This window comes from Megalops cyprinoides, chromosome 16 (genome assembly GCF_013368585.1).
Source record: "Megalops cyprinoides isolate fMegCyp1 chromosome 16, fMegCyp1.pri, whole genome shotgun sequence".
NCBI classification, from domain to species: domain Eukaryota; kingdom Metazoa; phylum Chordata; class Actinopteri; order Elopiformes; family Megalopidae; genus Megalops; species Megalops cyprinoides.
The window spans coordinates 27,563,094-27,575,569 of NC_050598.1; the positions used below are offsets into that span (position 1 = coordinate 27,563,094).

The 12,476-nt window shown below is 44.9% G+C and overlaps 1 protein-coding gene across 1 annotated transcript; it reads right to left on the minus strand.

The window, feature by feature from the left end:
* Nucleotides 1-491: 491 nt before the first annotated feature.
* On the minus strand, nucleotides 492-12,369 carry LOC118790571 (soluble guanylate cyclase 88E-like). Its single transcript, XM_036547519.1, has 18 exons — nucleotides 12,250-12,369; nucleotides 11,390-11,530; nucleotides 10,796-10,935; nucleotides 9,935-10,069; nucleotides 9,274-9,397; nucleotides 8,801-8,920; nucleotides 8,293-8,377; nucleotides 8,083-8,169; nucleotides 6,462-6,579; nucleotides 5,488-5,617; nucleotides 4,689-4,835; nucleotides 4,261-4,407; nucleotides 3,570-3,726; nucleotides 3,260-3,369; nucleotides 2,698-2,787; nucleotides 1,307-1,453; nucleotides 923-1,060; nucleotides 492-650 (listed from the first exon to the last, which is right to left on the minus strand). The coding sequence occupies exons 1-18, from the start codon at nucleotides 12,367-12,369 to the stop codon at nucleotides 492-494; spliced, it is 2,295 nt and encodes a 764-aa protein (XP_036403412.1).
* Between the last annotated feature and the right edge of the window lie 107 nt (nucleotides 12,370-12,476).

Sequence of the window (12,476 nt, forward strand, 5' to 3'; positions counted from 1 at the left end):
GTCAGTTTTAATCAGCGAACAGTGTTTTGAGTCAAGTTTATAGCATATAATTGTGAACCGTATGAATGAAATATATTATCACAATGTCACTAATCATGGCTGTGTTGGGATGATAAAAACACATTACACTGTGAGGTAAAAGTTGAAACTCTCCTAAGGGGGTTAGGTGAGATAATAAATCCCAGGGCAAGCATAAGACATATGTCTTTACAGACATAAGAAGCACTTATAGACAACCACATAAGGGCCAGTGCCTTGGCGTGTGACTGGTATGTCCAGCAAATCACTCAACCTTGGGTTCACTTCCAAATACTTACCGATATTTTTTTTTCCATAAAATTTACATCAAGATTATCAGTCAGCCTTAAGCGAGATATACATGAATCAGGATAACTGAGAACTACTGATCATTTTTACACATGGCGGCACTAAGCGCTCTTCAAAGTTGACAAAGTGGTTGAAGTCAGATGTGGGAAATCTCCCAGAATCCTTCAGGACACGCAGCACATGGCACTCTTCTCGGAGCCACGGGAGTCGCAGGATCCTTCCGGAGACTCCATGATGGAGTCTCTCCCATTGAACTCGCCTGAGTCCAGCTCGATGTGGCCGTCCTGGAGACCGTTGTCCTGGAGAGCATCTTTGTAATGAGACTGAGAGACAAGACAGGACTGGTTTCGCCTGTTTCGCTATTTTTTACCCTCATTTTGTGTTAAGGGATTAGGGATTGTGCTTTTAGGTTTAGGTATATGCTGGCCCTGTCACCCAGCTTTTGAACTTGATTGATCTTATTTTTGACAGACAAAAAAATAATACTCCTATGAAAGTATCACAGATGATACTCTTAAAATCGTTATAGCAAAATATACTTGAAGAATAATAATGTTGGCCCCACCCCCTAGCCCCGGCCCCACCCCACTCTCACCTTACTCACAGAGGTCTCCTCTACCCTGCATTCTTCCATCGACTCTTCGAGGGAGTTCCCAGAAGTCTCCATTTTGATGCGGTGAGACCGAATGGATTTCACATCATCTTCATCCTCCCCCGCCACAGATGGAAAGACCTACAGTACCCAGAAAAGAGAGCCCGACGGTTGCAATGTTTCTCCCAACATGCCTTTGCATGCACAGCAACCACAGAGAGAGATATACTGGTGAAGTATACAGTATAAACATCATACACTAGAAAATTATTGGATGATGGAGAATTACTTTGTGGGACTCTGGATAGATCAGATAGATCAAAGATCAAAGAGAAGGCAGATCAAAAACAGGAGTATCTGAAGGAAAAGAGACCAAGTGGGCCATACCAATACATCCTCATCAATGGGGGGGTCCGGGGGTGAAATGGTGGCTTTGCTGATGGTTTGCGTCTCAAACTGGGGGCAGGCAGCCTGGGCGTTTCCATCTTTATCTCTCTTTCCCTTCAACCAATAGGTTTCAATCTCCACATTTCCCTGGATGTGACAGGAAAGGAAAGGAATGTGGCTTTACACTGCTTATAACTATTAATTCTCTCTGGCTACCACACAAAGAAAATGGAAATTTCTATAGGCAGAAATGTAGCTAGTCTGGCAAACTAGGACAGTAAGTACAGAGACCCGCTGTTAATTATTAGGGATTAGAAGAACAGACGCAGGGTGAAAAGGCTTTGATGAAAGGTTGGCTTAATCATTGCTGGCCTGTTATCACCAACTGTTGGAGCCAGTACGCTTTCCAGCATATTTTTTTTTAGCTAATGATATTTTTCTTTCATTTACAGACAGCCAGAATCAATGGATAAATTATATCCTCCACCCCCCACACACAAATGTGTGTCATACATAAATAGTCACATATTCACAATCTATCAAAGTAGCTCATGCTATTACCGATACTAAGATGGTTCTGTCAGTACACATTATGGTGTATTTGGTTGTCACATATACTTGAATTAAGGCATATCATTTTCTTTCAACCTGAGTGTCATGAGAAGCAGTTTAAAATGTTATTCTTGTTGAATTTAAGATTTTCCCTTCCTTCAAAACGATATCCAAAATATCAACAAAATGAAACGATATGATCAGACTGACTCTGACTGACTAAAATCTACTGAATGAGAACTGTCAGAAAACTTTTCACTTTTTTCCTTTTAAAGGTTCATTTTTGACAACCAATAGTTCCCTTCCACAAAATGTGACATTAAATGCTCGTAATAGCTATACATGTGGAATGATAATTGTAGGGTAAAAACGGACATTTTTCAGAGAACAGCCCCAAATGCTTTCCCCAGTCTCCTCTCCCCAGGACATTGCCATAGTGACACCGTTAGTGATGGCTGAGATGACATAGACGATTATGATGATGATGTTGGTTGTTGTGGTGGCAGTTATAGCCATTTAGTGCTACTGTTCAACAACTCATGGGCTACTGTTATGGTGTGACTGTGAGAGTGTGGCCATAACGTTGCTGACTGTAGTGGTTCAGTGAATGGCGGAGACGGTCATGGTGTGGTTATGGAACTGTGACTATAACAATGATAGTCATAATGCTAGAGGTTTTCAATAAATGGGTAGTGATAGCAGTGGCTAAAGTCAGTTTGGTCACGCGTATGGTTGTTACAGTGCTGACATGGTCACAATGGTATCGGCCCTGTTGACCTCACCACTCACAGACAAGGTGTGGTGATGGGAGAGAGTGACGTGGCAGGGACCGTGCAGACCTTAATGGTGATGGTCCCTCTCCGCTCAAAGATGAAGTGGCTGCCCTTCAGGTGCTCATAGGTGGCACTGCTGAGCTGAATGTGCATCTCCTGCAACGTCAAACACGGTGTTATAAGCACTCCTCATCTCCCCAATTCACACATGTAAGGAGAGTGATTCTGTTTAAGCATTTCCATCTGCCAGTATATATACATCTCTGTACATATTTTTCTGGTTTTCTCACTGAATCACAAGATAAGATGCACAATCTGGACACTCTCATTCTCAGTGGTGCATAATTTCATGCTAGCCCATCAATTCATGCTACCACTGAATCTGCAGATTCTCTGTCAGTGTCAGCTGCCACAACTTAAATCACCTTATCAGCATTTTGTTCCATCAATATGTATTAATCAAGTCAACGTATGAATGTTATATTATGAATTCAGTTAAATTCAACAACATCAAATTCTGTTACATTCTGGATTGGGTAACACAACTGAAGAATAAAAAAATGACACCCTAAAGGGCTTAAATGCTGCTCCCATCGGCCCTCCTTATGAGGTTTGTCTACTCCCTTACTTTCCCATTGCTCTCCATAGCGGATGCCGTGTGAACTGTGTCACCATGGAGACCATAGCGTGGCATCTTGTGTCCAACCACCCCTGCGACCACCATCCCAGAATGGATCCCTACACAAGATAAAGACATAACAAGGGATGGGGTCACACATCCCAAAAATCCTACATGACACATCACAATGGCCCCTCCACAGGAGCTGGAGTTGTCCTCCTCCTTCTGCTATGACACCTTCTGAACACGGTGTTTTGGGGCATCATGTGATACAGAAAAGTCCACTAGGAAACCAGGTGGCAGCTCTCTGGGGACTCACCCACTCGGATTTGGATGTTGTTCCCGTTGGAGGGATCCTTCAGGTGGTCGATGGAGCGGACCATGTCCAGGGCCATGTCACAGATGTTATGGGCGTGGTATTTGGTCTTCTCTGGGGCTCCAGCCACCACCATGTAGGCATCGCCAATGGTTTCCACCTGGGAGGGAAGACAGGTTGGCCCATGGGCTGGGAGTCTACCATATACCCTATCTCAGCGTTTCCCATACCTCTCAAGGAGGACCCCTTGTCCTGCATGTTTTGGATCTCTCCCTACTCCAACACAGCTGATTCAAATGATCAACTCGTTATGAACTCCTGAAGCTGCTTAATAACAAACTGATTATTTAAATCAGCTGTGTTGGAGCAGGGAGAGATCCCTGCAGGACAAGGGGTCCTCCTTGAGAGGTATGGGAAATGCTGCCCTATCTAAAAGATGCATTATTCACATTGTCCTGTTCACATTGCAGTCAATACCTGTCCCCCATTAAAACTGTCAAAGTTCATGAAGATGGGGCTTAGAATTGACAGCACCAACATGCATATGTACACACTGGTGCATACACACATGCACACAAATACACAGTGGCAGGAAAACACACACTTGTGTGCATACACCCACATCTGGGAACACTGACAGATTCACACACACACACACACATCCACACACACGCGACCCACACCCCCAGCGGACCTTGAAGACGCGGTGTTTCTCGCTGAGCGTGTCGAACAGCGTGTACATGGTGTTGAGCATGGAGACCACCTGCATGGGCGTGATGTGGCTGCAGATGCGCGTGAAGCCCACCACGTCGCTGAAGAGGATCGTCACATCTGGGAACACCTGCTCAGTGCAAGTAGAGGAGACAGCTCAGCTCAGGGTCAACAGAGGTGTACAACCACAAATAGATTTAGTATGGCCATTGCTTCTTGAACGAGTAAGCTGTGGAATATAAAGTGATAAGGTATGTTGAGATCCTTCATATGCTGTTTTGATTAATACATATTGTGTGCTCATTGTCAGTTAATCAGCTATGAAGCCAAAGGATTCTATAGCCTTCCGGTTCTCAGAAAGGCTTTTAGAGGTGACTGCCATGGCCACTGAGAACTGAGCCAGGCTCTGACCTCACAGGTGTTGACAGCCGGCTCTCCCTTGCGCAGCCTCTTGGCCACGGGCTTGGGGATCATTCTGTACAGAAGGTCGTCCGTCTTCTTCATCTCGTAGTCCAGCATCTTCATGCTCTCCTCCAGCTTGCTTGATTTCTTCTGCTCCTGATGTGAGCAAAGAGGCAAGGCCAGACGTGTCACCACAAGACCAGGGCAGCAGTGTAGCACAGTGGTAAAGTGCAGGGTTTATACCTGAAAGGTTGCTGGTTCGATTCCCCTACTGGGGCACTACTGCTGTACCCTTTGGCAAAGTACTTCACCTAGAAATACCTCAGTAAATATCCATTTGTATAAACAGACAACATTTACATTCACTCTGGATAAGAGCCTCTGCTAAATGATATAAAATGATCAAATAATATAATGTAACATGAGGTTTTGTGAGGTCCCCCATAGACACTGACAAGGCAGCGGTAGGCCAGCCTATTGAATTAAAATCCACAATAGCTAACTGCTAATTTACCTTTAAGTTACTGTATAGATGGTTGCAAGGCTTTCTATATTTCACTGCTATATTTACGCTCAACACTTCAAACTGAACTCACAAGTGGAGACTGTATATGTCACACACAGAAAGCGAGGTATATCCGACACACAGGAAGTGAGGTCTGTACACATCACTCAGAAGAAGTGAGGTCTGCATATGTCACACACAGGAAGTGAGGTCTGGCTATGTCACACACAGGAAGTGAGGTCTGTGTATGTCACACACAGGAAGAGAGGTCTGGGTATGTCACACAGGAAGTGAGGTCAGTACCTGGATGAGGGCTCTTTTCAGCTCCTCTGACTGCTGTGTCCCGGCCAGCACCAGGTCCCGGCTGGAATCGTGCATGCTCAGGTCATTGATGTACAGACCAGTCTTGAACATGGCACTCAGACTCTCCATCCTACGGGACAGGAGAGATAAAGTCAGTGCAGAAACTGAACCCTTCAAGAGTTACAGAGGAGGGAATGAAATGAGAAAATGATCACATTAGGGAAATGTGATGCTAATTTGCTCTAGTCTTTCCTTTTTGTGGATGTATTGTACATTCTGTGTCAACGAAAATTAAATTTACGGCATAACACAATGCAAATTAATGGAGATGTTATTGTTTTGGGCATAGAAAAAGCCATGTAGACAATTGCGTGCACACTTTAAACTATTTAAATAATCAGCAGCTCAAAGCCACATTTTTATATGCAAGCACATGCTCTGCTTTAGAGACTAAATTAAGTGTCCTCATATTTTCCCTGTTTGTCAACTTGAAAGCTTTGCACAAAGCACAAAGCGGTCAGATCACTGAGCGTCTGCAGGAAAGACAAAGAGACACTAAAGCATACAGGCATGACAATGACAGCAGCCGGAGCTGACAGTGAGAGGGGACAGTTCATGGCAGGGTCTGTTTGTTTTTTGGTTTGTTTTGTTTGCTATGACTTTGTGACCAGAGGGCACTAGATTGTAGAAATGAGAAAAGAATGGAAGAGACAAAAAGACTGTGTGTGTGTGTGTGTGTTCATGCGTGTGTGCGTGCATGTGTGTACTTCCAGCGTGTGTGTGCATTTCTGGTGTGTGTGTGTGTGTGCACGCATGTGTGTGGACTTCTAGTGTCTGTGTGTATGCATTTCTAGTGTGTGCGTGCGCGCACCCTGTCTGTGTGCATTTTTTGGTGTGTGTGTGTTCACAGGGATTAGACAGGCAGTCTGTGCACACACGTGTATGTGAGTGGCTGTGTTGTGCGTGCGCCTTACACAGGAGTTCCCAGAAAGATGATGGACTCCCACTCCGGCATGTATCTCATCTGGCCTTTGAGCTTGAGGCAGCGGCTGCCGTCTCCCCAGCTTTCCATGGCATTGGCGCTGTTTCCATCTGAGGGGTTAAAATGCAGGACGGTCCAATCACAACGCTCCAGCCTCACCCTAACTGCCTTCAGACACTCTCCAAAAATCGCCAGCGCTCTGCTTTCGTCGTGGTTTGTGCTCTTTGATATTCTGCCGAAGTGTATCTCTGTTCGCGAACACAAGCCCAGGCTCAGCTCCGTCCTTTCTCCTGCGGCAGCTGACACCTGAATAGCTGTAGAGCCGGGAGTGATGGCTTATCTCTGCTTTGCAGGGGGACTCTCTGTCATTGCTTTACCTGGTCAGAGTCAGCACATGAATAAATACAAACGTCCTCATACACTCATGAGCTCAGTTATAGTCCAAACAATGTCTTTTGTCACCACAGGAATTCAGACCCAGAGTGTGTGCTTTGATACAATTCTCAAGAGGTATGTGAAGTCTGAGACTGACCCTGGCACTCGATGGCTATACTACCTGCGGGGTTTCATTCCAGCCAAGCACTTGACCACACGCTTCAACTCATCATCATCTTGATAGATACAATTTAGCTGTCCTCCACAGTTTTGAGGATAATAATGGTCATCGATCGTTTAGAAAATACCTAGGAACAGCATTTGAGAAATGTGACTAATATTAGTTGAAGTGAGTTGAATTGAGTTGAATGTATTCTCAGAGGCAACAGTAGTGTTTGCCATATCAGCCGCAGATAGACGCGAGGTACCAAGGTAATCAGAACAGTTCTCATAACCCAAAGGCTGCAGGTTTGACTCCGAAGTGGCCATTAGGTGAGATACTTAACCTAAATTGTCTTAGTAACATATCCAGTTGTGTACATGGATAGCATATTAAAAAGTTAGCTATGTAAGTCACTCTGTAGAAGAATGTTCCTAAGCAAATGCAATGTAATGTAACATGTAAAATACATTTTTCAGAATTAAATTTTAATTTAGGCTTGATCAATCAATGCTGTGCGAAGTTTAGCAAAAAACAACATATGTGTTGGATGGCTGGACTGGACTTCCAAATACCAGGACCAAATCCACTAAGTGTGCTGAATCTGGGAAAGATAGGGCAGAGCTGTCAAGAATTATACAGGTAAGAAAATAGGAAAAGAGGAAAAAGAAGGTGAAAAATGAGATAACAGCAGACTCTCAGGTTTATTGGCTTGAAAACCTGAAAAGACAGCTGAAAAGCAGCTGGACAGAGGTTTAGAAGCCCAATCCACGTCTATGTTATTCACTCTGGAGGAGAGTGTTGCTAAGCAAACACAATGTAATATGTAAAATGCATTTTGCAGGAACACATTTGCCTTCCAATTAAACCAATCTACCAAATTAAGTCTGATTCAATTTACCAATTTAATAAGTGTGCTCAGTCTGAGTGAAGGCCATACTGTCTTGAGAATTACGCAGGTATGAAAACAGGAAACAAAGAAAAACAAGGCAAAAAAGCAGGGGGAAAACAATAGACTCTCAGGTCCAGATGGACTATGGACAGGGGTTTAGTAGCCCCAATCCAGGTTCTGGCTGACCTTTGTAATCATCTCCGATGATGGACTGGAAGGCCATGAGCTCCACATCTACGTCCGCCGAACGGTTGGCGTTCTCATAGTCGGAATCTGCAAGAGCAGAGAGCACCTTTCAGCCCCGTCACGTCGGCACCCACACCCTCCCTAACAAGCTCTACGAGGGCAAGTCATGTGACAGGGAAACCGTCACGTGACCATGAAAGGACGCGTTACTCTGGACGCGGTTGTGTAGGTTCCTCTCCCTCTTCACAGGCTCTTTGGACATGATCTCAAACAGGTTGTTGGGGTGGGAGATGATCTACGAGGACAAAGCAAGGACATGCTCACTTCAGCAGTAAGATCGACCCAACCACAGATACTGCCAGCGTAAAAAATGTGGTGGTGAGCTGTGTGATCCAGTTTTTAAACATGCCAGACAGGCAACAAGTTTATGCGTTGATCCTGAATATATGCACAGCACAGCCTGTGGTGAATACAGTCAAGCCCTGGAGGCATATAAAGCGCTACATTGATATGATATTTTGCACATAAGCAAGTATGCACTTAGCATGAAATGAAAAAGGGATCAGCTGCATAATGTATGGTTAGTAACGTATGGGTAAATGGATATTTCAGTTATTAAATATGCAGTTATAGGATGTTGACTGTATTAAGCCTCCTAAAATGTGGCCAACACCCAAAGGCAATTCCCTCAAAATGTACACCCTCCCTGGTTACTCACCATGTTCCAGGTGAACTCCACCAGGGGGCGTGCCAACAGGAAGGCATCGTTGATCTTCTTTCCATCCAGGTCAGGGAAGACAGTGGCCAATCCAGAGCCGACGTTGTGCACCACCATGTCCTGCAATATAGGCACAGCACTCAGTATATATGCCCATTTACTGGCTTACTCTCTATCTGTTACAGAAACACCCACACACACACCTCTCTTACTGAGAAACATGGAAAGCATACATCTGAACCTGTCTGATCAAGTAAAGAATTTATACATACCCTAACAATGAGTTAAAAAAAAAACATAAACAAAAGTATTACGTTGAACTGAAGTGAAATGCCCTTGAAATGAGAAAATATTGCCATTGCTTTTTCTTACAATTTTGTTTAAGGAAGAGAGATACCTTCACACATCCACACAGAAACACACAAATATGCTCTCTGTCATACACACACACACACACACACATACACACACACCTGTCTGAAGACGATGTTGAAGGGGAACACTTCGAAGAAGAAGTCGCTGGTGATGGGCAGAATCTCCTGCTCCTCTTCGTCCTCCTTCTGAATGTAGCGGTAAGCGGAGTTATCAAAGTTCAGCCTGAAAGTGGACCGCAGTATGGGCAAAATAATGATTACAGCACCTTCTGTGACCCTGAAGGTTACAGGCTTGAAAAACCATTTGGGTTACTGCTGATGTACCCTATTGCAAGCACCTGAACAAAGTGCTTTACCAACACAAGCTGGTTTAAAACTGTATGATGCAATCTATAATAACCTGTAATTCCCTCTGAAAAAGTAATGCATTACAACATGGCTAAACTATGAACTTTAAAATACAAAGAATATGTTCTGTGGCAAATCAGAATACAGAGCATGCACGCAAAATACGGCAATCAAGACAAATTTCAAATATCAGACAATATCCTTATACCATTTTTAAAAGTATTTCCAAATGTACAAATGAAAGTCGCAATGACTGACATATTATCTACTACTATTTTTTATGTTTTAAGTATACTTATAATGTACTCCTTATCATTGTTTCATTTTACAAATTAAAAAGAGTTATAATTTGCAAAGGGCCGACCAATGCCGTGCGGAGCCTACGGAAAGGTGCTTGTGTGATCCTGCTGACCTCATGGTGACGTGGGAGTAGTCCCCCACCAGCTGCTCGGACAGCACCTCCACGTGGATGTCTGTGTCGTAGAACTGCTTTCCCATCTGCCTCAGCTGGCCCATGGCATAGTGCAGGTACCCCTTCCGTTTGCTCCTGCAGGGACCACAAGGGAGGGGGGCAGGGCGTGAAAGGAGGCGGTGAGGCGAGAAGGAGGCAGAGAGGATGGAGAGATAGAGATGCTTTGCTTTCTTTTGGAGTGTTTTTTATTTTCCTTCAGTTGTAGTCAGTCTCTCTCCTGTCTCCCTCTCCTTCCCTATTTTTCAGTTTGTCTTTTCCTTTGAGTATTAGCTATATCACATATGAAAACAGAAGAATATATATCAACACTACAAGGAAAACTGACAGTTGGGACCAATTTTAGCTCAACATATAATCTAATCTAATACTCTGGGATATAGGCTACAATCGCTTGTACCCCAGGTTTTCCAATTTAACTACAAATTCAGGCATTTTTTTCCACGTATTTACCATTTTCTATGTAAAGAACTATTTTGGCAATGTCAGATTCCACATGCGCCTTCTGGTTCTGTTTACATAACTCTGTCGTCCACTTTCTTAATCCCTTTGAAAATGCTAACCAATTCAGTAAAATCCCCTCCGCCCCCAATGTCCTTTCATTGAAACACAAAAGACTGAGCATAACAAACCTCTCTTCCTAAGACCAGAAACTAGCCCTGTTGCACATCTATGCAGTTCTTTTCTTCTTGGTGCTTCTTGGTGACCAAAATGCAGTAAATCAGCCCTAAAGCACTGTATAATTTTAGCGTTTCTATACTCTTCATATAATGTCTCTCCTTGTCCCCCTCCCACCGCGCTGACCTGTAGTGGAGTGTGACCCCTGTGGCGGACTCCTCCTGGCAGAAGAAGGTGGGGGGCTGCACTTTGGGGTAGCTGAAACGCAGGTACTCATGGAGGTTATCCAGCCCGTTCACAAAGTCCCGCACATGCCGACCCAGCACCTGCGGCACACAGAGTCAGTCGGTCAATACACTAAGCTCAACACTAAAAATTCACCACCCTGACATACTGTCAAAAGGGTCAACACCAACATAGCAACACACTGACACATAGAGACCTAGAGTTCACTGAAAGAATAAGCTCAATAACCTGATACTGCCTCAGTCAACAACTCACACAAACAGAGTGACTGATTCAGAGCACTGACACATTCAGACCAAGGCCGAATGACTGAACAGTTGTGCATGCAGAGCCAAAGCCATCAACTCTACACAATGAGGCGTACAGACCTGCAATAAATTGAACTTTTTAAAATATTTAACATGAACACACTAATGCAAGCCATTAACTCAGTGACAGTCTAACTCAACAATAGTGTCATACACACCCAGATATCACAGCTCAACACACTGAAGCACATTATTGATAGACAACATTCTGAACAGCGCCCCCCACCTTCAGGATCCTGTCATAGCCGTACTTTCCCACAAAGCCCAGGAAGTAGACACCCCAGGAGTTCATCAGCTCATTGTAGGGTGTCCCTGTCACTCCACTGGCCGCTTTGGCAATGCGGGGAATAACACTCTCACTGTATACCTGCCAGGTAGACGCACACAGCTTCAACACGGGACACACAGATACAGCATTCCAGGACACACACTCACAGATACACATCTGTGTGACCTGTGAAACACAGCATTCTGTAACAAGACGCCTACTCACAGATACGCATCTGTGTGACCTGTGAAACACAGCATTCTGTAACAAGACGCACACTCACAGATACACAGTGCACATCTGACCAAAGACACTATGCATGTACATAATCCCTAAACATCGTGCCTTATGCCTACATCTGTGAGACAATGCATGGCTCAAAATATCTATGGCATGCTACCAGATACATTAATGTAGGGTGGTCAGTGTATGTATAAAGATGCACTCAAAAATACAAAGAAAATATCCACAGACATATATGCTTAGACACATGCTGATAATGTGCAAAACATACACAAACACATACCTGCACCCACACAAACATACTCACACAAACAGACAAGCAGACACCCACACAGACACACACACTAAAATGTGCAGTCCAACACTCTCATACACACTTGCACACTCACACATTCACACACACACACACAGATCCAGAATTAATGAGGTAACCAGAATGCCAGGGCATATAAACCAGATGGGCCCTGTTCTCTGTCAGCACCAGCTCCCAGACGACAGGTGTGACACTGCCCCCCCCCCCCCCCCCCCCAAACCCGCGCCGTCACACAGGCCGGGACTCGGACCAACCCTCCCACCTGGTGGGTGACGAAGGAGTGCAGCCTGACGTCCGCCCGTTCGCGGACCAGCTTCCACACGTCGTCCCCGTACGACTCTTTGATGAAGTCGTGCAGGCTCTCGCACAGCAGACCGTACATGGCTCGGACGCGCTGGCCGGGGGAACCTGGGGGTGCTCGGGTTCCTCACGCGAGGGGGGGGCGGGGCAGGGGGGGTCAGGGGGCTCACCACGCCAGGGTACCCCAGC

What these genes read in the sequence shown, in the direction of transcription:
- LOC118790571 (XM_036547519.1), bottom strand. Translation starts at nt 12,369, where the DNA reads ATGTACGGTCTGCTGTGCGAGAGCCTGCACGACTTCATCAAAGAGTCG. An exon ending in TGAAAAGAGCCCTCATCCAG is followed by an intron (nt 4,836 to 5,487) that starts GTACTGACCTCA and finishes TGCTCACATCAG; the next exon opens with GAGCAGAAGAAATCAAGCAA. An exon ending in CTATGGAGAGCAATGGGAAA is followed by an intron (nt 2,788 to 3,259) that starts GTAAGGGAGTAG and finishes TTGACGTTGCAG; the next exon opens with GAGATGCACATTCAGCTCAG.